General features: G+C 43.0%; 1 protein-coding gene across 3 annotated transcripts in view; it reads left to right on the top strand.

Moving 5' to 3' along the window:
- Positions 1 to 579: 579 nt before the first annotated feature.
- The window catches only part of IFT88 (intraflagellar transport 88), a 68,348-nt gene continuing 43,440 nt past the window's right edge, over positions 580 to 25,487 (top strand). The window contains exons 1-11 of one of the 3 annotated variants that reach the window (XM_075851643.1): positions 580 to 765; positions 1,942 to 2,015; positions 5,077 to 5,202; positions 6,667 to 6,729; positions 14,573 to 14,629; positions 15,462 to 15,515; positions 18,920 to 18,983; positions 19,070 to 19,139; positions 23,860 to 23,950; positions 24,031 to 24,135; positions 24,711 to 24,813. In XM_075851643.1, the coding sequence (XP_075707758.1) occupies positions 5,116 to 5,202; positions 6,667 to 6,729; positions 14,573 to 14,629; positions 15,462 to 15,515; positions 18,920 to 18,983; positions 19,070 to 19,139; positions 23,860 to 23,950; positions 24,031 to 24,135; positions 24,711 to 24,813 (694 nt within the window). In that variant the 5' untranslated portion in view covers positions 580 to 765; positions 1,942 to 2,015; positions 5,077 to 5,115. The remainder of the gene's footprint in view (positions 766 to 1,941; positions 2,016 to 5,076; positions 5,203 to 6,666; positions 6,730 to 14,572; positions 14,630 to 15,461; positions 15,516 to 18,919; positions 18,984 to 19,069; positions 19,140 to 23,859; positions 23,951 to 24,030; positions 24,136 to 24,710; positions 24,814 to 25,487) is intronic. The other 2 variants (XM_075851642.1, XM_075851644.1) reach the window with 2 other exon arrangements.

The following is a 25,487-nucleotide window of genomic DNA, read 5'->3' as shown; positions in this document are numbered from 1 at the left end:
GTTATGCCTCTGGGAAATATATAAATAGACAACTAGGTGTTACCATTCCCCTTGTCAAAGGGCTATGTCCCTACACACTCTGACACTGCCCGATAATTGCTGACAGTTCCAGACTGTGTCAGGATACAATTTTGACAACAGGAATGGTGCAGGCAAAAAGGTCCAGATTACATGGAGATTTATTGAAGCGCTACGGATTGATTAGGGGCATCATGGCATGGGTGGGGCATCGTGGCATAGGTGGGGCATCACAGTGTGTTCACGTAAATCATTCTATGTTTGACCAGGAAGTCCTAACAGCCCAGGCATACAATGAGACGTCATGCTTATAGATGGCAACACGTTCACATAATAACGCGGCCTGTACATATACATACAGTGTACGGGATACACAAGCAAAGCGGTATAAACACGAACTGCCGCCCACATCCTCCACCTGAGCCCTAGCGACCGCACACGTCTCCATGACACTAGGGGACCGCCCACCTCTGCCCCATGTGCTTCTACTTATTCCCGCCTCCTCTTCATTCATTGGCTCATTGAGTTTGCTTCCCGGTTGCCCAGCAACTAGAGTGGCGTTTGCAAAATCCCTGCGAATTATTATCACATGAGGCGGCGTTCACCAATCACAGTACGGAGACGCCGTGCGCGGTGCATGCTGGGAATAATTCCCTTAGTGCTTTCGTTGGCATCAACAAACTGACGTGTTGTATGCGGCACCGGGTGCTGGTTCTGAGGACCTTCTGACGCGGCGTTACGTTACAGGTAGCACCAGACCGGCACTGAGCGGGAAATAGTTGGCGACCTGCTGCTTTGTAGCAGCATGTGAAGGTGACAGGCCCTGCTGGGGGTTGTAGTCCTGCAACACTTGGAAGGCCTCCTGTCTCATAAGTTAATTCGTCTATTCATCTTAAAGGGGATGTAATGAAATCGTATTTTTATGGATACAGAATTGTGCAGTGCCTGTGACATGATGCTTCTTAGTAATGTATGCGTCCCTGTGTCCCCCCCCCCCCCCCCCCACCTTATTGTAAATCCCTGTGGCTGCAGATCCTCCATACTGTTCTATATTATAGCCTCGTGATCAGCACTAGGCTCTCTGTATGTATAGATAGATCTAAGTAGGCGGCAAGAGAACAGTCAGTTATTGATGCATGTGAGGAGTGAAGACCAGCCCGTCTGGTCCAATCCTATAGAAGAGATACTGTAGTGCACATTTCTGTAAAAGTTACTGCAGGCTATGGTAGAAAGATGTCTGAACACGCAGGGCATCGCTTCTTGCTGTATATGGGGCCGCGTAGCCGCAAAGCGGTCAGAATGCCGATGCTAATCCCTGTCCACCACCAAAAGTGCCTAGAATGGGCATGTGAGCATCAGAACTGGACCATAGAAGAAGGCAAGGAGACCGTGTGATGCTCTGGGCAATGTTCTGCTGGGAAACCCTGTCATTCATGTGGATGTTATTTTGACTTGTGCCACCTACCTAAACATTGCTGCAGACCAAGTACACCCCTTCATGATATTCCCTAATGGCAGTGGTCCCTTTCAGCAGGATAATGTGTCCTGCCACACTGCAAAAATTGTTCAGGAATGGTTTGAGGAACATGACAAAGAGATTAAGGTTTTGACTTGGCCTCCAAATTCCTCAGATCTCAATCGGATCAGAGCGCTCTCTGCAGAACCACCAGTCTGTGTGTGTCCCTGCGGGAGGGAACACAGTGCAAGCCGCCGTGACACTTTCCGTAGCTGATGGGCAGTGCCACACCTGCCATGAGGTGAGGTGAGCCAACAGCCTCAGGCGGCGCCACCTACCCGAAAATGACGGGCGGCATTTTCACCCAGGGTCGGACTGGAACTAGGGGGAGGGGGCATGCAGACTTAGCAGACGTGCTGCATGATGGGCACGTGTGTAACACTCCTCCTCTCTGACGATGTACGCAGCACGCGCCGCCAGACAGGAGCAGTTCTGCAGGAGGAGCGGTCGAGCGAAGAGGAGAAGTGACAAAACGCACGAGGTACATTTCTGCCTTAACTCGGTCGCTGATTTAAGCTTTTTTTCTTTGTTTTAATAAAATGGTTAAAGAGGCTCTGTCACCAGATTTTGCAACCCCTATCTGCTATTGCAGCAGATCGGCGCTGCAATGTAGATTACAGTAACGTTTTTATTTTTAAAAAACAAGTATTTTTGGCCAAGTTATGACCATTTTTGTATTTATGCAAATGAGGCTTGCAAAAGTACAACTGGGCATGTTGAAAAGTAAAAGTACAACTGGGCGTGTATTATGTGCGTACATCGGGGCGTGTTTACTACTTTTACTAGCTGGGCGTTGTGTATAGAAGTATCATCCACTTCTCTTCACAGCGCCCAGCTTCTGGCAGTGCAGATCTGTGACGTCACTCACAGGTCCTGCATCGTGTCGGCCACATCGGCACCAGAGGCTACAGTTGATTCTGCAGCAGCATCAGCGTTTGCAGGTAAGTAGCTACATCGACTTAACTGCAAACGCTGATGCTGCTGCAGAATCATCTGTAGCCTCTGGTGCCGATGTGGCCGACACGATGCAGGACCTGTGAGTGACGTCACAGATCTGCACTGCCAGAAGCTGGGCGTTCTGAAGAGAAGTGGATGACACTTCTATACACAACGCCCAGCTAGTAAAAGTAGTAAACACGCCCCGATGTACGCACATAATACACGCCCAGTTGTACTTTTGCAAGCCTCATTTGCATAAATATAAAAATAGTCATAACTTGGCCAAAAATGCTCGTTTTTTAAAAATAAAAACGTTACTGTAATCTACATTGCAGCGCCTATCTGCTGCAACAGCAGATACGGGCTGCAAAATCTGGTGACAGAGCCTCTTTAAAGTGGATTGTTTGGAAGAGTTATTTCAATAAAAGAAAAAGAAAATTATGTCTCTGTTTTTAATACTTCATTACCGCCTTAGTAATGGCAGCTGTCTGATTGAGAGCGTCCATTACTAAGAAGGGGCTTAGTGTTAGCCAGTAATAATGCTATCACTAACCCCTATTATTACCCCGGTACCCACCGCCACCAGGAGTACCGGGAAGAGCTGGGTATGATCCAGCACCCGACCGTCTGAAGTGAAGGGCGGGTACTGGGGTGGCCGCAGGCTGGTAATATCAGGCTCGAATTGGCCAAAAACGGTGGCCCTTCCCACCCTGGTAATGCTAGACTGCTGCTGCTTTATTGTATCTGGCTGGTTATGAAAAATGGAGGGGATCTCACGTAATTTTTTTTCAACTATTTATTTTTTACGTGGGGTTCCCGCTATTTTTCATAACCAGCCAGATACAATAAGCAGCAGCCTATCATTACCAGGGTGGGAAGGGCCACGGTTTTTGTCCCTTCCCATCCTGATATTCCCAGCCTGCGGCCGCCCTGCTACCTTACCGGCGCTTCAGATGGTCGGGTACTGGATCGTACTCCCCTCGCGTCAGTGAGAATCGGAGTTAGTGATAGCCTTTTTACTGGCTAACACTAAGCCCCTTAGTAATGGACGTTCTCAATCAGACAGTAGCCATTACTAAGGCCGTAATAAAGTATTAAAAAAAACACATAAGAATTTTATTTTTTTATTCAAATCTAAACTCCCCCATGCAACCCTCTTTCACCATTTTATTTATTTTTTTTAAAAGTAGATCATTGAAGTAGTCCAATGAATCTACGACGTAGTCCAAACGGTCCAGCGGAACCTACCAAAAAAAAGTTAGCAGTATAAAAATTTTAAAAACGTAAATTTGACACAATAGAAACTAGAGGTCAAGGAAAAATAATTCCCTTTCATGTAACTCTGCTTCCTGTCAACTGAAAAGTAATTTGCCAGAGGGAAAAATATTTCCCCATGGTGGAGTACAAGAAATTCCCAGGTCAGGCTCACAGGTCCTGCATCGTGACGGCCACATCGGCACCAGAGGCTACAGTTGATTCTGCAGCAGCATCAGCGTTTGCAGGTAAGTCGATCTTACCTGCAAACGCTGATGCTGCTGCAGAATCAACTGTAGCCTCTGCTGCCGATGTGGCCGTCACGATGCAGGACCTGTGAGTGACGTCACAGATCTGCACTGTCACAAGCTGGGCGTTCTGAAGAGAAGAGGATGTTACTTCTCTTCACAGCGCCCAGCTAGTAAAAGTATTAAAAACGCCCCGATGTACGCACCTAATACACGCCCACTTGGACTTTTACTTTTAAACACACCCACTTGGACTTTTGCAAGCCTCATTTGCATAATTACAAAAATGGTCATAACTTGGCCAAAAATGCTCGTTTTTTAAAAATAAAAACGTTACTGTAGTCTACATTGCAGCGCCTATCTGCTGCAATAGCAGATAGGGGTTGCAAAATCTGGTGACAGAGCCTCTTTAAGAAAAAAATTATATGTACCCCAAAATGGTGCCATTAAAAAGTAAAACTAATCCCACAAAAAACAAGTCCTCATACAGCTATCTCGACGAAAAAATTATAGCTCTTTGAATGCGACTATAGAGAAATTATAAAAATAGCTTGGTCATTAGGGCCTAAAATAGGCTGGTCTCTAAGGGGTTAAAGTGGTTGTCCCATCCCAAAAACCTCTTCTGAGAAATGGGACCAGCGGTAAAACCCCAGAGGGGGTATTGCCTAATCTCTATTGAAATGAATGGGTGGCCATCTAATACATTGTCATTCTGAGTCCACCAGAGCAGCAGACACTGTTTGATATATGCTTTGGCTAATAGAGGGGCATTCAGCAGATGACGCTCTTCTATGAAGTCTATATTCCCTTTATAGGACATATGGACAAGGATTGTCCTAATGGGACAACCCATTTAACCCCAATATCCTACAACCCCCCCCCCCCCCCTCCTTCCCCATATTGCACCTAAAGGGGTCCAGGAAGCTGAGATATGGGCCGTTGATTTGGTGGGATCCTGTCCTGGTGCCTGCGTGAACTTAAAAGTAAGGTGGACGTTGTTATCCCGTGTCATTATCAGTCATGGTCGACATATGTTAGAAACAGTTTTATTTTTGTTTCTCCAGCCTGCATTTTACCTTTCTTGTCTTGCTATTACCATAGTGTTCTTCAACTTCCACCCTTGCGGCTGCTGCGCTCACAATGCGACATGTTCACCTGGCACCTGAGGAGGGTGAAGAGGATTTATATTCTGGTTACAATGATTACAATCCCGCCTACGACACCGAGGTTAGACTCTTGTTTACACCGTATCCTAGTCCTGCTAAGCTGAGAAGTGGAAACAATCGTATCCAGTGTAGGCAATACTTTACTCCAGACTGATACATTGTTGCAAACTACCAGAGAGATTTGCCGGGTTCACACAGAGTTTTTTGCAGTCGGAAATTCTGCCTCAAAATTCCGTTTGGAAGTTTGAGGCAGATTTTCCTCTCCCTGCACGCCGTCTTTCGCTGCTTTTTTCGCCCGTGGCCATTGAGCGCCGTGGGCATAAAACTCAGCGAAATACGCTTTCTCTGCCTCCCATTAATGTCAATGGGAGATCAGAGGTGTAAACGCACGAAGATAGGGCATGTCCCTTCTTTCTCCCGCGAGTCAGTTTTACCGCTCGCGGGAAAAAGACGCCTCCGCCTCCCATTGAAATCAATGGGAGACATTTTCGGACGGTTTTTGACGAGTTTTGCGGCGCGGTTTCCGCGTCAAAAAACTCGGCAAAAAACTCATGAACATACCCTTATGTGTTTAGCTCATAGAGCATTGTATGTACTGGATACAATTGTAAGGATAAGCCATCAATTTGAATGAACCGGCTAACCCCTTTAAATAGAGAGCCAATGGCAATTGAAGTAAATAAAGATATTAAACTGCATCGGTTATGCCATGTTCACACAGCATATTTTCATGCGGTATATGCGCCAAAATATACTTGAAACACGCCCGCAAACAGTTCTACCGTCGACTTTAATAGGAAATGTACTGTAGTTTATAAGAGGCATATTTGCTCATCGCTGAATTAAAAAAGGCAGTATAAAAATACGCCACCTCTTGTGGCGTTTTACAAGCTGATTTTTTTCTATTGAACTCTTTTTCCATTGACTCTTTTAGGCTATGTTCACACGGGGTATTTTGCCTAGTATTTTGACGCGGAAACCGCGTCGCAAAACCCGGCAAAAAGGGCACGAGCGCCTCCCATTGATTTCAATGGGAGGCGTCGGCGTCTTTTTCCCGCGAGCAGTAAAACTGCCCCGCGGGAAAAAGAAGCGACATGCCCTATCTTCGGGCTCTTCCGCCTCTGACCTCCCATTGACTTCAATGGGAGGCAGAGAAAGCGTATTTCTCGCTGTTTTATGCCCGCGGCGCTCAATGGCCGCGGGCGAAAAACGGCGCGTTAATTGCCGCGAAAATCGGAGTGCAGGGAGAGGAATATCTGCCTCAAAGTTCCAAACGGAATTTTGAGGCAGATATTCCTCCCCCAAAATACTCTGTGTGAACATAGCCTAAAAAAGGCCCGACAATACTCCTCAAAATACTCTTCAAATATGCCTGGATCTCAGAGGCTGTTTTTTCCTCTAAATCAGACTCGTATTTTTCAGCCTGAACATATGACGTGTGAACATCTTTGTGAAACCCAAAAAGTGGCCATGTTCCTTTGTCTCTTGTCTATACATTTATTTTTATTTCCTTCTCTCTTTCAAGGATCTGGAGAACGATGTGGCTTTTCAGCAGGCTGTAAAGACTAGCCATGGTCGGAGACCTCCGGTATGTAATGTGTCCTGCTGGCCATCAATTTTTATGATACCTGTCATTGTAAAGCTCTATCTGCAGTGCTACACATTTGTCATGCACCAAAGGCACACATCTACTTAAAGTGGCTCTGTCACCAGATTATAAGTGCCCTATCTCCTACATAATGTGATCGGCGCTGTAATGTATATAACAACAATGGTTTTTATTTGGAAAAACGATCATTTTTCAAGTTATGAACAATTTTAGATTTATCCTAATTAGTTTCTTAATAGACAACTGGGCGTGTTTTAACTTTTTACCAACTGGGCGTTTTAAAGAGAAGTGTATGACACTGACCAATCAGCGTCATACACTTCTCTCCATTCATGATTAGCTGTGCTCACAGCACAGCATGATCTCGCGAGATAACGCTGTGCTATCACTTACTCAGACGTTAACTTTACGTAAGTATTTTGAGAGTGAATAGACATTACCTCCAGCCAGGATGCGATGTCTATTCACGCTTCCGACATTTCAATAAAGTTTCTGTGGGACTTACTCACACAGCACAGCGTGATCTCACTGTGAATGACAGCACAGCGTGATCTCGCGAGATCACGCTGTGTGTGCAGTGAAAGAAGCTGGGCTGGAACGATGAGAAGTGTATGAAGCTGATTGATCATTATCATACACTCCTCTGTACAACGCCCAGTTGGTAAAAAGTAAAAAAAAACGCCCAGTTGTCTATTAAGAAACCAATTAGCATAAATCTAAAATTGTGCATAACTTGCTCAAAATTGCTAGTTTTTCAAAATAAAAACCACTGTTACCTACATTACAGCGCCGATCACATTATGTAGGAGATAGGGCACTTAGGCCTCATTCACACGGCAGGGTTTCCCGGCCGGGTGCCGGCCGTTCATAAATCGGCCGGCACCCAGCTGCATTAGGAATAATAGACCCCTAATGGGGCTATTCCCACGACCGATTTTTTGACGGCCGGGAAAACCGCCCGTCAAAAAATAGGACATGCTCTATTTTTGCCCGGGTACCCGGCCGCCCGGCTCCCATAGAAGTCTATGGGGCCGGGTAATACCCGGCCATCACCGGGATGTGTCCCGGAACCGTGTGTTCGGGGATTCCGCTCCTGGACAGAGCGCTTGATGTCTCTGTCCATATCTGGGCAGTGACATCAGGGGAAACTCCTGAAGCGGAATCCCCGAACACATGGGGATTCCCCTTCAGGAGTTGCCGCTGATGTGACTGTCCGGATCGGCCCGGCCCGGCCCGGATGCATAACTTTATGCAAACCGGCCGGGCAGAATGGCCGATTTTACCGGCCGGCACTCGGGCTCGGACGCGACCCTGTCGTGTGAATCCCGCCTTATGATGTGGTGACAGAGCCTCTTTAAAGGGAACCTGTCACCAGCATTTCAACTATTAAACCAGCAATCATTTTTATTTAACCTATAATTATGTTCTAGGTCGGCTCTGTACCTTTTTAGTATTCTGTTTTTTTTAGTGTTTCGGCACTGTATGCTAATGAGCAAGAGTCATATCTTCATTCCTCAAGCCTTTCCGGGATAACCCTGACTCCTAACTTTTGATTGATTGACAGCATTCAGGAGCGGTCTGCTTTTCAGAGGTGGGCGGGCATAAGAAGAGGAACGAATGAGACTGCCGGATTATTACCATAAAATGCGCAAAATGTTTGCAGATCGTTATTTACGGTCAGAGGACGAGTTTAGGAGAAGGGATAACCCCAATTAATTTTTTACAGCCGCGAGGGGTTAGTAGAGTCCAATAGGTAAAATGCTGGCGACCGGTTTCTTCTTTATTTTATTTTTTTTTAAAACACTTTTTATTGGTTATTATTATATACTCATATTAAAAAAACAATCAGACAGTTGCATCTCTGAAAGCACACAGGAGCATACAGAATGTAACTTTTAAAATGTTATCACATATCTTCATAACAGTATTACATTTAATCCACCATCTTTCCAGGGCAATAGTGTAATTACAGTAAGCAACACAAACTAGACATTTATTGCAATACAATCCCCTTCACATATGAAAAATGACTCATTGCATTGTGAATAAGTCAAAACTACATTACCGCTGTAGATGTAAACAAGCTCATCTATCGACTTCGGGAAAACCTCTATTCTCTTGTTCTAATCCCCTTTAACTTAACATATCAGACTGTTCAGTTAGCAGAGTTACACCTGAGACCAGCATCCTAATTAAATGACTTTTTAATTTTCCCAAAGTCCCCTTAAAGAGGCTCTGTCACCAGATTTTGCAACCCCTATCTCCTATTGCAGCAGATCGGCGCTGCAATGTAGATAAGAGTAACGTTTTTTTTTTTTCAAAAACAAGCATTTTTGGCCAAGTTATGACCATTTTTATATTTATGCAAATGAGGCTTTCTAAAGTACAACTGGGTGTGTTTAAAGTTATGTACAAGTGGGCGTGTATTGTGTGTGTAACATCTGGGCGTTTTTACTTGTTTTACTAGCTGGGTGTTGTGAATAGAAGTGTATGATGCTGACGAATCAGCATCATCCACTTCTCTTCGTTAACACCCAGCTTCTGGCAGTTCAGACACACAGCGTGTTCTCGAGAGATCACACTGTGACGTCACTTTATGCCCCAGGTCCTGCATCGTGTCGGACGAGCGAGGACACATCGGCACCAGGCGACAGAGGCTACATCGACTTACCTGCAAACGCCGATGCTGCTGCAGAATGAACTGTAGCCTCTTTCGCCTGGTGCCGATGTGTCCTCGCTCGTCCGACACGATGCAGGACCTGGGGCAGGAAGTGACATCACAGCGTGATCTCGAGAACACGCTGTGTGTCTCTGCACTGCCAGAAGCTGGGTGTTAACGAAGAGACGTGGATGATGCTGATTCGTCAGCATCATACACTTCTATTCACAACGCCCAGCTAGTAAAACAAGTAAGAACGCCCAGATGTACACACACAATACACGCCCACTTGGACTTAACTTTAAACACGCCCAGTTGTACTTAAGAAAGCCTAATTTGCATAAATATAAAAATGGTCATAACTTGGCCAAAAATGCTCGTTTTTGAAAAAACTCTTATCTACATTGCAGCGCCTATCTGCTGCAATACGAGATAGGGGTTGCAAAATCTGGTGACAGAGCCTCTTTAATGTCTTCAATGAGATACCAAGATGTGTGTTTGAAACCCTTCACCACCTCCCCAATGTCTGAGTCAGACAGTTGTACAATAAATGGCTTCCATCTTTTAAAAAACCCAGCAGTTTTTTTTTTTTCCTATGTTTGACCGGTTTCCTTTAATAGGGTTGTGTCACCACCGGCACCCCTGGCAAACAACTTGTTTTGCCAAGGGAAGCCGCAGTCTGCCGAACAAATGTAGTATTACGTGTCAGCCATTTAAATGAATGGCTTTCCATATAATACATAGATGGTTCGAGTCCACACATAGAGGGGTTCCTGAGCAGGGGATTCGGGGGTTAGCTGGTAACTACACGAAAATTAGCTGGTGTCACATTTAAATGAGTGTCCGACTGTATTATACATGAACGTTCCAGGTCCAAGAGGTCTAGGGAGGCACTAGCTAATAAATAGGGAGCAACCCCCTATATGGCATATGCTAAAATAGAACATATTGAAAGAGGTTGTCTTCATGAAATAACCCCATTAACAAACTTAATAAAATGGAAGCAGTCCATACAATCATTTGAAAAAGTATTCACCCCCTTGCTGTTTTTTTTTTTTTTAATTTAGATTTTTATTAGTCTTTCACAACTTAGAAATAGCACAAAACAGTATGGTGTTCATATTCAACAGATGTTGAGACTCACGCAGGAACCCAAATTTACAACGATGACATATAGGTATTGCTCGCACCTATGCAGAACAGTAAGCAAAATGTAAAAATAAAACAGAAACATTTCTCATGTAGGAGGTGGTAATTGCTATCATATGTTATATTGCAACGCATTTTCGTATCAAAATATGTAAATTGAAGAATGACATCAGAGACCTTGGACCAAAGGAGATCCATTCATATGCGTTTTCTTTGCGTGTGGACAAGCTTGGATAAGGATGCTGCGCGTCTAAGCTTTATGGGCGTTCCATAGTACATGAGGATCATCCACAGAGCTCTTGCAAAACAGAAAAATATGTGGTGAGGTCGTCTTAATTTTAGTAGCATATTCCGGGTGATCGAGAATGCCGTCGTTTAATTTCCACTGAGAGAGAAAGGAGAATTGTTCTTGTAATAAGAATCGGAGCATGGTCCGACCACGTGATAGTTCCAATGTTGGACGTACCAGTCTGTGGGAGTGTTGGCTTATTTTGGAGAAAGAAATCCGTTCTCGAGTAAGAATTACGGGGAGGGGAAAAAAAGGAATAATCCCTCTCGCTACCATGTTGGCACCTCCATATATCATAAAAGCCCTCGTCTGCAATAGACGCAGCTAAGGAAGTAGTATGCCATCCTATATTGGTAGAATCTAAGTCTGGGTCAAGTGTTGTATTAAAATCCCCACCAATAACAAGCAGGCCTTTATACTGAATTCATTTTAGACCCTATAGAAGCCCAGAACTTGCCGTGTCTTTTGTTTGGGAAATACACATTGAAGAATGTATATGTAATACTATTAATCTGGCAAATTAATCCTATATATCTAGCCCGAGGATCCGTTATACGTCCGTGAAATTTGAAGGCTACCGTATTCCGTATGGCAATAAGAACACCCTTACATTTAGCTGTGCAAGCAGCCATATAAATATGAGGGAATGCCTTGTGATTAAATGACGGGGTTTTATATTTATGAAAATGGGTTTCCTGAACAAACAGAACATCACAGTGTAAAGTTTTAGCTTCTGTCCATAACATGCTACGCTTAAAGGGGCTATTAAGTCCCCTAAGATTTAAGGAAGCAACCATGTTAAACTATGATGTAAAGCAAGTAGACGTCACAGACAAGACAATAAGAAGGATAGCAAAAAGTAAAATATGGCAAACATATGAGAATGGACATGAGCATAAACAAGTGAACAATAAAAATAAAAGCATCAGAAACAAAATGTCCAAAAAACTCGTGATGCATAGCATGCTCCGTACTCTCCAGGGGGGGAGACAAAGAAGAGATCCATTAGGAGGCTCTAAGTGGTAGGTAACGAAGAAGGATAAGTCTAACCTGAGACCGCACAATAAAAGTTTTCAAGTGGCCGGGAGTGGTTTAGCCACCGTTGTCCAGTCGTCTGCGATAGGGTTAGGATGGTACGTGGCTTTCAGAGGAAGTGAGCCATCACCTGGAGATATGTTCCAACGTTGCAGAAGTTCCAATCCTTCCTCTATGGCGGAAGCGATAAGTGAAGAACCTTGGCGGGAGATGAGCTTGGAGGGAAAGCCCCATTTATATTTAATATTTTGATCACGTAGAGATCTTGTAACTGGAAGGAAATCTCTACGGACCTTTAGAGTAGCAGTAAATCTGGAAATAGAAAAATTGAAGTAAACGGACTTGGGAGAGCGCTTAATTTCCGTGATTCAAACATTATACGTTCCTTAACAATAAAAGTGAATCCTCGTCAAAGTATCTCTAGGTGCTTTTTCTGGTGCAGCCCCGGATTGTTTGCCCTGTCATTTGTAAGGTCCAGCTCTGAGAGGCTCGGAATTATAGCTAGAAATCGACGTTTCAGAAAAATAGGAAGTTCTTCAGGGATTCCCCGTATTTTAATGTTGTTTCGCCTTGATCTATCTTCAAAATCAGTAGCTTTATTTTTTAGCCATTTAACCTCGTCATCCAGAGCATTATGTGCATCAACAAGCTCGTTATGCGCTTAGGAAAATTCCTCCATTTTACGCGCCAAGTGGTCAGTGCGATCTCAAATATCATTGATGTTAGATTGCAGTTTGTGTACCAAGGAGGCCACACTGTTAATAATTTCATTTTGCAGTAAAACCAACGTGTCCTACAGCGTATGTACCGTAATAGGAGCATCTGAGGAGGGAAAATGCGAAGTGTCACATTCGTTAAGTTTGAAGCAATTCCGTTTCCTTGACCGAGCTTCTTTTACTCGCTGGAGAGGCCGAAATAGAAATTTCCGAGCAATGTTTGCTTGCATCTTTGAGGATATTGTCAACAGGTGAAGTGCCTTGGTCCACTTGCTGAGAAGCGATGGTACCTTCCGACACACAGTGAACTAACTGGAGATGTAGATATGGAGTTTTGCAATGATCCGCTTAAATTGAACTCCGCAGCACGAGAAGTACCAGTAGTGTTGAAAAATTCAGTAAGCTTTAACTCGACGTCTTGTCATGATAGCAAGATTGGATTTATTGAAGTTCTATATTTGGCAGTAATTCTCAGACTTTCAAATGATTCCACTGAATACAGGTGAGTTAGTCAGGTAGTTGCAAGAGCAGTGATGGTGCAATCTCTCTAGCAGGATGATAAGGGCACAGTATATCCCTGCACTTTCAACAGAAAATGGTGTTTCATCTAATGAAAGCGCCCTACAGCCCGCACCTTTGTATCTACAGTGGTAGCTATGAACGTATCCAGAATGGCAGGAGATTTAACAGGGAAATTAACAACTGTTCCAGAAAATCAAGGATGTGAGCTGCAGTAGCAGAGTATAGCTGTGCAAGTCTATTGTACTGTGTAACAGACAGCCAACAGTAGCCAGAGGTGAGGTAGACCGTCTAGCGTGTGGCAAGGTGTAGTTCGCATCCCAACAGCGCGGGGAGCCGTTGAAACACTACGACCTGTCGTAATAATCCCCTACTGTGCTCCGAAAGAGCAGTACCCCATACTTATAACGAGGATGTGAGTTGTGTCCGAGGGACATAACTGCTGGGCGCTTACCAGTAAGTCTTGTAGGGGAGTGAAGTGTTATCCACGTCTTCTACCCAGTTAGCCAGGAAGAAAAGGAACCCCACTGGCAATGTCCCACTGTGAGGAACCACTCCGGTCCTTGCTCTGGGGCCAGAGACTCGAAAACAAATGTAGTGAGCAGATGTAGGCAGGTCAGAGGCTTCCGATTAGATAAGTGTGTACCGACTTCAAGTTATTTCAGCTGTGAGACGCTTTTACAGCACAGGATATGTAGGAGCGGTGAAGTTAAGCGGCCATTTCCTTCAGCGGCTAGGCTCCGCCCCCCTGCTGTTATTTTTATTCTTTAAAGGGGTTTGCCAGTCCTAAGATATTGATGGCCTATCCTCAGTATCTGATTAGTTGGGGTCCAACGCCAGGCACTTCCGCCAATCAGCTGTTTTGAAGGGGCTGAAGCCCTGGTACGAGTACTACTTCTCCTTCATTTCCTTTACTGCTCACACTGTGAATCGCCGGACGCACTTGTGGCAGTTTACAGTATTACAGCCTTCTTCAATTGAAGTGAAATGAAGGGGAAGCAGCACTTGTAGGAGCAATGCGACCCCTTCAAAACAGCTGATCAGCGGGAATCAAACCCCGACCGATGAGCTAATTGATGGCCATCCATATCTTAGGACTGGAAAACCCGTTTAACACATATGGACAATTCAATATTTGTTCTTCATTCAAGCAGTATATAAAGATAAATGTGATTTAATTTAAAAAAAATAATAATAACGTTTTACTTTGCAATAATTTATTTAAAAAAGAATATTCACAGATCTGACGTTTTTCTTCTGTTCGCTCGAATACCTGGTATTACCTACTTTGCTAAACACAACCTCCAGTAGGCTATTCTTAGATCTGTCTACCAGTCTCTGACATTGACTGGGAGACGTTTTTGTCCCACTCCTCAATGGAGAATTTTTTGAGCTGTGTGATATTTGAGACGTTTCTTGCATTTTTGTCACATAAAACTGTCATTTGATTCTAAGATTACTGCCAAAGTACCAGGAACTGCTGCGGTACGGCCTCTGGGAACTGGATTTGGTGTAAGTATATGTTGTCTTTTTATTGAGGTCTTATGTTGTGGATCCTTATTGCTGTATAACCTCATGTAGCGATATCTCACACAGGATAAATACTATAAAGAACAAAATAATCTTAATTTATTCTAGCTTTTCAGTCTCCAGCAGCCATAGATCGGGCACTGCATTGAATAATGTGTAAAACAGGAGGAGCTACACAGAGGAGGGATGTTCAGAACAAAGAAAGTGCATTTATATAAAGCCTGGGTGACTCTGTGACAAAATGATATCTCTAAAGCTGCTAAAAATGGCTGCTGTAGCTTTACTTCTTTTTATTTCCAGCTACAACAGTTCAGAAGCTTAGCTGCTTGCCATAGAAGGAAAAACACAATGCAGTTATACAGAATTAACTTTTTTTTGTATTTAAATGTAACAATCTGAGAAAGGTTCAAATAGACTGTAAAAGAGTAGCCAGTAGGGTTGTTGGGAGTCTCAGTGGTTTGACCTCCACCGATCAGATTTGTATGGCATATCCAGTCATTATGCTATAACCGTATGATGAGGGGTGGGTGGGGGGAGCTGAATATCATTGACTCCAGTGCTGGCCGCTCACTGCAAGGATAACATGTGAGTTCTTGGAAACTACTGCACATTAACAACTAAGTGACACACCGCTGAAATCCGTGTCTGTCACTACTCTATTCTGCCTTCAGACAGGGCAGTATAAAAATCTGACGGATTCGCTTTAAACACCTCTGAAATGAAGCAATCCTATAAATCTCATGTAAATACATAGACATAGCTTGTCTTCTAAAATATTCTATTCAAATATTTTTTTATATTTTTCTTATTACAGCCTAGGGTGAACCTTTCTTCATCCATGGGAAGGCCTATGACTGGGGCTGTTCAGGTATTGTATATGGGATACTTGTAATGATGCAGAACGAGGCAACTAATCTTGTAGAACAGGGCTTTTAAAATTGCCATTTTATATTAAATAAATACTTACCATAAAGTCCTTGAAATATACTCCACTGTCAAGCTGTTAAAAACTATATATATTTTGTTTCTTATACTGGGTGACAAAAATATGGCTTTTGTTTTAATGGCTTGTACCAGTACTTACCAGGGCAACTAAACTTTAAAAAAAACTTTGGACATGTCATAGTGACCTATCAGAACTTTTGATTGGTGGGGGTTTGAGCACTGAGACCCCCACCGATCGCTTAAACAAATAGGCCGAAGTGCTCGGGTGATCGATGTGCTGCTTCGGTTCTGATCGGCCTTCCACGGAGTGATGTATAGGCTCATAGACCACCTATTGAGCCCGTACACCGCTCCGAGGAAAGAGAAAATATTAACCCGCCTTGGCGTTTTCTCTGTTTTTGTTGCTTTACAACCTGAAATTTAAAATGGATTTTTAGTAGATTTGTACCATTTTGATTTACACAACTTCCCTAACACATTCTTAATTGGATTGAGGTCTCGCCTCTAACTCGGCCATTCCAAGACATTAAATGTTTCCGTTTAACCCCTCCATTGTAGCTTTGACCGTATGTTTAGGGTCATTGTCCTGCTGGAAGGTGAAACTCTGTCTCAAATCTCTGGCAGCCTGAAACAAGTTTTTCTCCAAAATTGCCCTGTATTTACTGCCATCCATATTTCCTTCAATCCTGACTAGTGTTCCTGTCCCTGCTGATGAAAATGACCCCCACGGTATGATGCTGCCACAACCAGGCGTCACTGTGGGAATGGTGTTCTTGGGGTGACGGGGGAAGTGTTGCATTTGCGTCACACATAGTGTTTCCCATGATGGCCAAAAAGTTCCATTTTAGTCTCATTTGAACAGAGAACCTTCTACCTTCTGTGTTCCATAAAGCCCCACTGTGTGTAGTATACGGCTTCTAGTGCTCCTATGGACAGATACTTCCATCTCTGCTGTGGATCTATGGCAGCTCCTTTAGTGCTATCATTGGGGCCTCAGTTAAATCTCTGATTAACCCCTTAATGACCGGGCCATTTTGCACATTAATGACCAAGGATTATTTTTTGTTTTTTAACGGTTGCATTTTTTTTTTATTCCGTCGACATAGCCGTATAAGGGCTTGTTTTTTGCGGGACGAGTTGTATTTTGTAATTCTACCATTTTTAGATGCTTATAATATATTGATTAACTTTTATTAACTTTATTTTAGGAGAGAATTGAAAATAAGCAGCTATTTCAGCATTAATTTTCACGTTCTAAATTTACGCCGTTTACTATGCAGCGTAAATAACATGTTAACTTTATTCTACGTGTCGGCACGATTACGGGGATACCAAATATGTAAAGGTTTTATATGTTTTCCTACGTTTGCACAATAAAAAGCCTTTTAGAAAATAATTACTTATTTTTGCATCGCCGCATTCCTAGAGCCGTAATTTTTTTATTTTTCCCTCAATGTGGGCTTGATTTTTTGCGGCCTAATGTGTAGTTTACATTAGTACTATTTTGGGGTACATATGACTTATAGATTAACTTTTATTTAATTTTTTATGTGGAGAATGGGAGAAAAGAGAGAATTTGCCGTTGTTTTCTTTGGACGCCGTTCATCCGGCGGTTTAATTAATGTGTTCATTTTATTGTTCAAGTCGTTACGATCGCGGGGATACCATATATGTGTATGTGTGATTTGTTTTGACACTTTTACTAAATAAAACCACTTTTTGGGCAAAAAAAGTAGTTTTATTTGATTTTGACTGTCATTTTTTTATTTTTTTTCCACAAACTTTATTTAACTGCTTTACATTTTTTTTTTTTTTAGTCCCACCAGGGGACTTCACTATGCGATCTGCTGATCGCATATATAATGCTTTTTATACTTCGTATACCAAAGCATTATTGGCTGTCAGTGTAAAACTGACAAGCAATCTGTTAGGTCATGCCTCCGGCATCGCCTAACAGGCATTTGCTGAAGGCAGACCTGGGGGTCTTTGTTAGGCCCCCGGCTGCCATGGAAACCTGACGGCGACCCGCGATTTCTTTGCGGGGGTGCCGATGGGGTGACAGAGGGAGTTTCCTCCCTCTGTTAAACACATTAGATGTCGCTGTCACTATTGACAGCGACATTTAATGGGTTAAACTGCCGGAATCGGAGCGCGCTTCGATTCCGGCAGTTGCAGCAGGAGCCAGGCTGTGTATAACAGCCGTGCTCCTGCCGCTGATCGCGTGGGTACAGTGGCCTGCGCGAACTAGCAGCTGCAGAGGACGGATATATCCGTCCTTTGGCGTTAAGGGGTTAATTCTCTCCTTTCCCGGTCTGTGAGTTTTAGTGGGCGGCCTTCTCATGTCAGGTGTGTAGTTGTGCCATAATCGTTTCACATTGTTATAATGGATTTAATGGTGCTCTGTCGGATTTTCAAAGTTTGGGGTATTTTTTTTTTAGAACCGTATAACCCAACCTTGATCTTTACTTCTCCACAACTTTGTCTCTGACCTGTTTGGAGAGCTCCTTGGTCTTGTTTAGTGGTGTTGTACACTCAGGGGCCTTTCAGAACCGGTGGGGACACATCATGTGACAGATCACCTGACACTTTGATTGCACACAGGGGACCTTATTTAACTAATCATGTGACTTCTGAAGTTATTTGATTTTACCAGACCTCATTTAGGGGTTTCATAGCAAACGGGGTGAATAGAAATACACTTAAAACTTTTCCGTTTTTAGATGTTTGATTTTAAACCAGGTATTTTTTTTCATTCCACTGTTACAATTTGGACTATTTTGTCAGGCTTATTACATAAAATTCCATAAAAAAATTATTTGAATTCCAGGTTGTAATGTAACAAAACGGCAAGCGGCGTGAATGAGTTTTCAAGGCACTGTAATACATAATATGAAAGCCGGGGTGTCTTCAGACCCTTTACACTTTTACACATTTTATTATGTTGAGGCCTTGTGCCAAAATACAACCCCCATCATTCTGCACTCAATACCCCATAATGACAAAGTGAAAACAGAATGTTATTAATCTTTGCTAAATTATTGAAAAGGAAAACCTAAAATATTGCATTGACATAAGTATTCAGACGCTTTACTCAGGACTTAGCACCTTTGGCAGCGATAACGGCCCCCTTCTGGGTATGATGCCACAAGGTTTGCACACCTGGATTTGGGGATTTTCTGCCATTCTTCCCTGCAGATCCTCTCAAGCTCTGTCAGTTTGGATGGGAACCCTCGTTTTTCATTACAGTTGTAGCAAGAAACCACATTAGATGATCAGTAAATACAGACATTGTCCTTGTTCATCTTTGCATGGATATGTATTTTTTAGGATGGAGCAGCGCGACCAATGACTGCCGTTCGTGCGGCTGGGTACACTAGAGCAGCGTTCCGAGGTACGAGGTACATCTGCATTCTGTGGGTAGTAGGGAGCTAAACTTGGACAAGTAACTCATTGACACCGTTCTTCTTTTATATCTAGGTTCTTCTTTTGATCCTCTGGGTCAGTCTCGAGGTCCTGCTCCACCACTGGAAGCCAAAAATGAAGACACGTGAGTCAATGTCTGCTTCCATATATCAGATAGACACATTATACTGGGATATTTCTGGCTAGATTCTGCAGTACTAGAGAACAAACCTGACCCTGCTCATGCGTCTCCTACTTATAAGTTCTATCGGTGGAGATCGACCTCTGGGACCCTTGACAATCGGTACAATGAAGGGTATAGGATAAGTTGCAGTACCAGGCACAGCCACTCATACAGATGAGCCGTTGTGATTGTGTGAGCAATAAAGAGAGTGCCATGCCCCCATTATTGTCCTGATCAGGGGGGTCCCAGAGGTCAAGCCTCCATCAGTCAAACATTGGTGACCTATTCTATGTTTAAGTTACAGAGGGGCCCTTATCTCGCAGGGCTTCACAGTACAGATTCTAATGACAAATGTTATTATTGGCATACACTGTGATGGTGACCGGCAATGACAAGCATCGGTGGTATGTGCGTTATTGGTACATTAGTATCTGCCGTTAATACCTGGACGATGAGGACCCTTGTGGACCCACCGGCAGAGAGTCTAAGTACATTTGGGAGTTCGTATTATTCACACCTCGGCAGTCCCTAGGATGCTTGATTATTGAAATGTTTATATATTTTTCCTACATATTTCTAGCATTACAAATGTGCATGACACAAAGCTAACCTTCTCTAATATGTGTTAGTACGTGACAGAGAACACTAGGGGGAGCCATTGTATTCTGACGTTGGAAAGAACAATTTTTTTAGTTACAGTGAAGCATTTTACAGAGATAAGCACTTACAGGGTCCTTGAAATATGCAACTATTTTCTAGTGTGTCAAGCTTTCATGATGTATTTTATTTTGTGTTCATCTTTTATCTAATACCTGGGCTATGCAGAATATTTGCAGTGATTTCACAATGCAAAACACTAACATTTTCCACATTTACAATTTGCTTAACCCTTTAAAGACCCAGACAGTTTTCATTTTTACGTTTTAGTTTTTCACTCCCCGCCTTCCAAGAGCCAACACTTTTTTTTTTTTTTTTTTCCTTCAATAGAGTGGTGTGAGGGCCTATTTTTTTGCAGGGGGAGTTGTCGTTTCTATTAGCACCATTTAAAGTATAAAAATGTACTGGGAAACGGAAAACAATTCTTTGTGGGGTGGAATTGGAAAAAAACAAAATTCCTCCATAGGTTTTTGGGTTTTGTTTTTACGGCTTTCACCCTGCAGTAAAAACTGCAACTTAACTTTATTCTGCGGCTCAATACGATTATGGTGATACCAAATTTCAGGTGTTTTTAAATTTTACTACTTCTACAAAGAAAAAACGATTTGTTTTGTATCACCACAATCTGAGAGCCAGAACTTTTTTTATTTTTTTTTGTCAATGAAGCCGTGTGAGGGCTTATTTTTTTTTGCAGAACGAGTTGTAGTTTTTATTGGTACTATACGATTTTTTTGATCAGTTTTTGTTACGTTTTTTTAGCGCTAAGGTGTAGGAGTAAAACAATATTTAATTTTCTTTACACTTTTTATTAGTCCCCCTAGGGGACTTGAACCAGCGAACGTTCGATTGCTGGTACAATACACTGCAATACTAATGTATTGCAGTGTATTGTCATCTATACAGGTATAAGGAAATTAGCACTAGTTCAGACAGAAATGTCAAAAAGTAGAAAATTGTTATCGGCTGAAGCCCTGGATCTAACTGAGAAGACTATGAAGGAACTCTAACCAGGACATTTCCAGCACTCTAACCTTCAGATTGCTGATATATTATTTGAATCACATTTGGCAATTGTATTGGCATTTGTTTTCTGTCCATCGACATTGAAAAGATATAAAGCACAATTTTCTACTTTTTTACATTTCTGCCTGAACTAGTAATAATAATAATAATAATCTTTATTTATATAGCGCCAACATATTATGCAGCACTTTACTATTTAGAGGGAACATGAAACAAACAATATCAGACATTACATAGTGACAAAGTTCATTTACAATTCAAACCTGGGGAGTGAGGACCCTGCTCGCAAGAGCTTACAATCTATGAGGACATAAAGGAGACACAAAGTGTAACAGTGTTTGTTCTGTGCAATAGTCCGGCCATCTTTTATACACATGGGGTGGTACACATAAGTCTACATTAGCCGGTCACCAGCCAGTATCTGTGTATGACGGACATGAAGAGAAGGAGTGTGAGGGAATCTTATTCTGATGAATAATCTAAAAGGAGGGCCATGGAAAGGAGTCCTGTCTAAATAGATGTGTTTTCAGGGCACGTTTAAAACTGTGGATATTGGGAATTAATCTGATTGTCTGGGGTAACGCATTCCAGAGGACGGGTGCAGCACGAGAGAAATCTTGGAGACGTGAGTGGGAGGTTCGGACTATGGAGGATTTTAATCTAAGGTCGTTGGCAGAACGTAGAGCCCGAGTAGGGTGGTACACAGAGATGAGGGAGGAGATGTAAGGAGGTGCAGCACTGTGGAGAGCTTTGTGGGTGAGAGTAATAAGTTTGAGTTTTATTCGGAAGGGGATGGGCAACCAGTGCAGTGACTGGTGCTTATTTCCTTATAGGCCTTCATTAGGCCCCCAGGCTGCCATGACAACTATCAGCGCCCTGCAATCTCGCCATGGGGGGGGTGATGGGCTTCCGCAGTGGGCGCCTCACACCTTCTAACGGTTTAAATGCCGCGGTCGCTATTGACCGCGGCATTAAACTAGTTAAACAGCCAGGATACACAGCGGACACCTGCAGCGTATGGAGCCCGCTCCAAAGTTCCCGCCTCCGCTCCATGACACAAGGTTTCGTCATGGGTCGGGAAAGGGCTAAAAGATACTGCAACTAGAGAAGTATCAACAAATCACTGAAAAATAACTATATTAATTTAAAATCACTGAACAGGCCATTCTTGCTCATGAGGGCAGGTACACACACCACTTCCCAACAGGACGCAGACAAAACACAATGCTACATAGAGGGAGATTACACAGGTGCAATATACTGATAAAACACCCGCTCACACGCCTACTATTCATGAGGTGGGTGGCTGCTTAGTATTATCATTGCACACAAATGTAGCTTTTATGAGGGAGTCCGTTACATGGGTGCGTGTAGTGCACCATGCGGGCTTACAGCCTTTTCGTCACACCCATAATATTAGACAGGGCGGGCTGCCCAGCACCTTCCAATATACTAACACACCATTCTCCCCTAGCACTAGACCTGGCTACGTCCTGAAAAGATATCCATGATACACGACAAATATGAATGATCTACATGAGGTTTTAGTTAATTTTTTGGCAAAAATACGCACGCTCGTAACCCGCGTCAAGGGTCCCCATCGTACTGCGAGTCCCTACACTCCTATTACAAGCTATCACTGGAAAAGAACTATATTAATTTAATATCACTGAACAGGCCATACTTACTCATGAATAGTAGGTGTTCATCAGTATATTGCCCCTGTGTATTCTCCCTCTGAGAAGTATCCTCCACTTGTTCAAAGGAGACTTTTACCTCCCTCACTCTTCAAACAAGTCTTGTACTGACCCCGCCACTGTGTAAATAATTGTCAGTAAAAAGTCCATTGTAGAGCGAGCTCCTAATGAGGGAGATTTATCAATAGTGGCGTACCATGCAAATAGTGCGCCTATCTCTCCCACTGTGTAGCGTGTGATCGATTCATTCCTAAATGTATTACAGGGGAAAAAAGGACAGGTCGGTGTGCAAACAAAAAAGTGTTGGAAAAGCTTGATAAATAAGTCGTACAGTGTATGACTGGGGGCAGTGGCTTCATAAATGTGCTGTTCAGGCGGAATACCATGTTTTTCATTGTATATACCCCAGAAAACTAGTTTACACACATTTGATATTTCTGCCCCAAAGTGTACAGAATTCTATACAGGATCTTTATTAAAAAGCAAACCTCGCCTTTGCTAATGAACCTCAATGTTAGGCCCCATGCACACCACCGTAGAATTCATCCGTAATTACAGACCCATTCACTTTTATCGCCCACAGACACCTTCCCGTGTATTTATGGGATGGTAGCCGTAGAGAGGCTCCGCAAAAGATAGGACATGTCCTATTTTTACTTTTTATGGACCATGCTCCTATACTTTATATGGGAGCACGGCCCGCAAATGCGGATGGCTATCTGCGGCCGACCCTGTTCGTAATCACTTGCCCATAATCACGCACTGTGATTGAATGCGGGCACTGTCTTGTGCAGGGGGCCTTACATTGTTGATAAGGTTGAAAAAATACAAAGGTCCATCAAGAAAAAAACTATAATCCTACCGTGTTGATCCAGAGGAAGGCAAAAACCTTTAGGGGATGCCAATTGCATCAAATTCCCTGCTCCAATTATGGCATTCTGAATAAATCCCTGGATAAGCTTCCCATCCCCAGAAATCTAGCACCTATAACTTATGATTTTATATCCTTCAAGGTCCCTCTTGAACTTGTTCAATGAATCAACCATCACAACAGTTTATTGGCCATGAGTTTCATAGTCTCGCTGCTCTTACAGTAAAGAATCCCCGTCTATGATGATGGTAAACCATTCTTTCATCTAGACGTAGAGGATGCCCCGTTGTAATTGTTACAGGCCTAGGTGTTTAAAGATCATTAGAAAGATCTCTGTACCGTCCAATTATATATTTGTACATTGTAATTTGGTTGCTCCTAAACCGTCTGTAATCTGGGTTTCTTTAATACCTCTTGGAATCTCCCATAATAGGCCAGAAGAAAAGATAAGACAATTAGAGAAGAAGGTTAATGAATTGATAGAAGAGAGTTGTATTGCCAACAGCAATGGAGATTTAAAGCAGGTCAGCAGTCTGGTTATATTTTATATAAACGTTATTCTTCTGTTGCACAATGTATTGATGAATATAATCCTGTACTTTAGGCCCTGGAGAAGGCTAAAGAAGCCGGGAGGAAGGAGAGGGTTTTGGTCAGACAGAGAGAACAGATTCTATCCCCGGAGAATATTAACCTGGATCTTACGTACTCGGTAAGTTTATCGATGGCATTTCACTTTCCATCATGTGATTTGTCAAAAGTTAACTAGCCTATTGTAATAATAAAAAGAAGTGGCCAAATCTCAGCGGTGACGATTAAGAATTTTACATTCTATTTGTAGAATAAAAATATTGATAAAAATTAAAGACTATACCTTTAAAGGGTAACAAAACTTTTGACATAACTTCTGACATGTCACGATGACTTGATCAGTGGGGGACCCCCACCGATTGCTAAAACGAAGCGGCAGAAGTGCTCAGGTGAGCACTGTGCCTTTTTGTTTCTGATTGGCTTTCCTCGGACAGCTGATCGGTGTACAATAGGCTTTCTATTAAACCCGTATACTGCTTGCTCATCTTTCCGAGGAATGGCAATCGGAAACTAAGTGGCACTACTGTCAATCCGAGCACTTCTGCCACTTAGTTTTAGCGATCAGTGGGGGTCTCCGTGCTCGGACCCCCACCGATTTGACATGTCAAAAGTTTTTGAAAAGTTTAGTTACTATTTAAGAACTTTTCTTTTGCTGGCTAAATCGGTAATTACATTTTTTTACGGATTATTTAACAGGTTCTGCTTAACTTGGCAACACAGTATTCATCCAATGAGTTATATGCAGAGGCGCTCAATACTTACCAAGTGATTGTGAAGAATAAAATGTTCAGTCACGCAGGTATGTACCTTATGCCATGATGAATGAGAGGGTGCGTAGTTATGAATGGGATTGTGGTGAGAACCAGAATTTGTCCAATTGGCGCAACTGTATTAACTATGATCTAGATCCTTAAAGAGGTTCTGTCACCAGATTTTGCAACCCCTATCTGCTATTGCAGCAGATAGGCGCTGCAATGTAGATTACAGTAACGTTTTTATTTTTAAAAAACGAGCATTTTTGGCCAAGTTATGACCATTTTTGTATTTATGCAAATGAGGCTTGCAAAAGTCCAAGTGGGTGTGTTTAAAAGTAAAAGTCCAAGTGGGCGTGTATTAGGTGCGTACATCGGGGCGTTTTTAATACTTTTACTAGCTGGGCGCTCTGACGAGAAGTATCATCCACGTCTCTTCAGAACGCCCAGCTTCTGGCAGTGCAGACACAGCCGTGTTCTCCAGAGATCACGCTGTGACGTCACTCACAGGTCCTGCATCGTGTCGGATGAGCGAGGACACCGGCACCAGAGGCTTCAGTTGATTCTGCAGCAGCATCGGCGTTAGCAGGTAAGTAGCTACATCGACTTACCTGCAAACGCTGATGCTGCTGCAGAATCAACTGTAGCCTCTGGTGCCGATGTGTCCTCGCTCGTCTGACACGATGCAGGACCTCTGAGTGACGTCACAGCGTGATCTCTG

Source organism: Rhinoderma darwinii, chromosome 2 (assembly GCF_050947455.1).
Source record: "Rhinoderma darwinii isolate aRhiDar2 chromosome 2, aRhiDar2.hap1, whole genome shotgun sequence".
In the NCBI taxonomy this organism is placed as follows: domain Eukaryota; kingdom Metazoa; phylum Chordata; class Amphibia; order Anura; family Rhinodermatidae; genus Rhinoderma; species Rhinoderma darwinii.
This window is presented reverse-complemented; position numbering and strand designations above follow the sequence as displayed.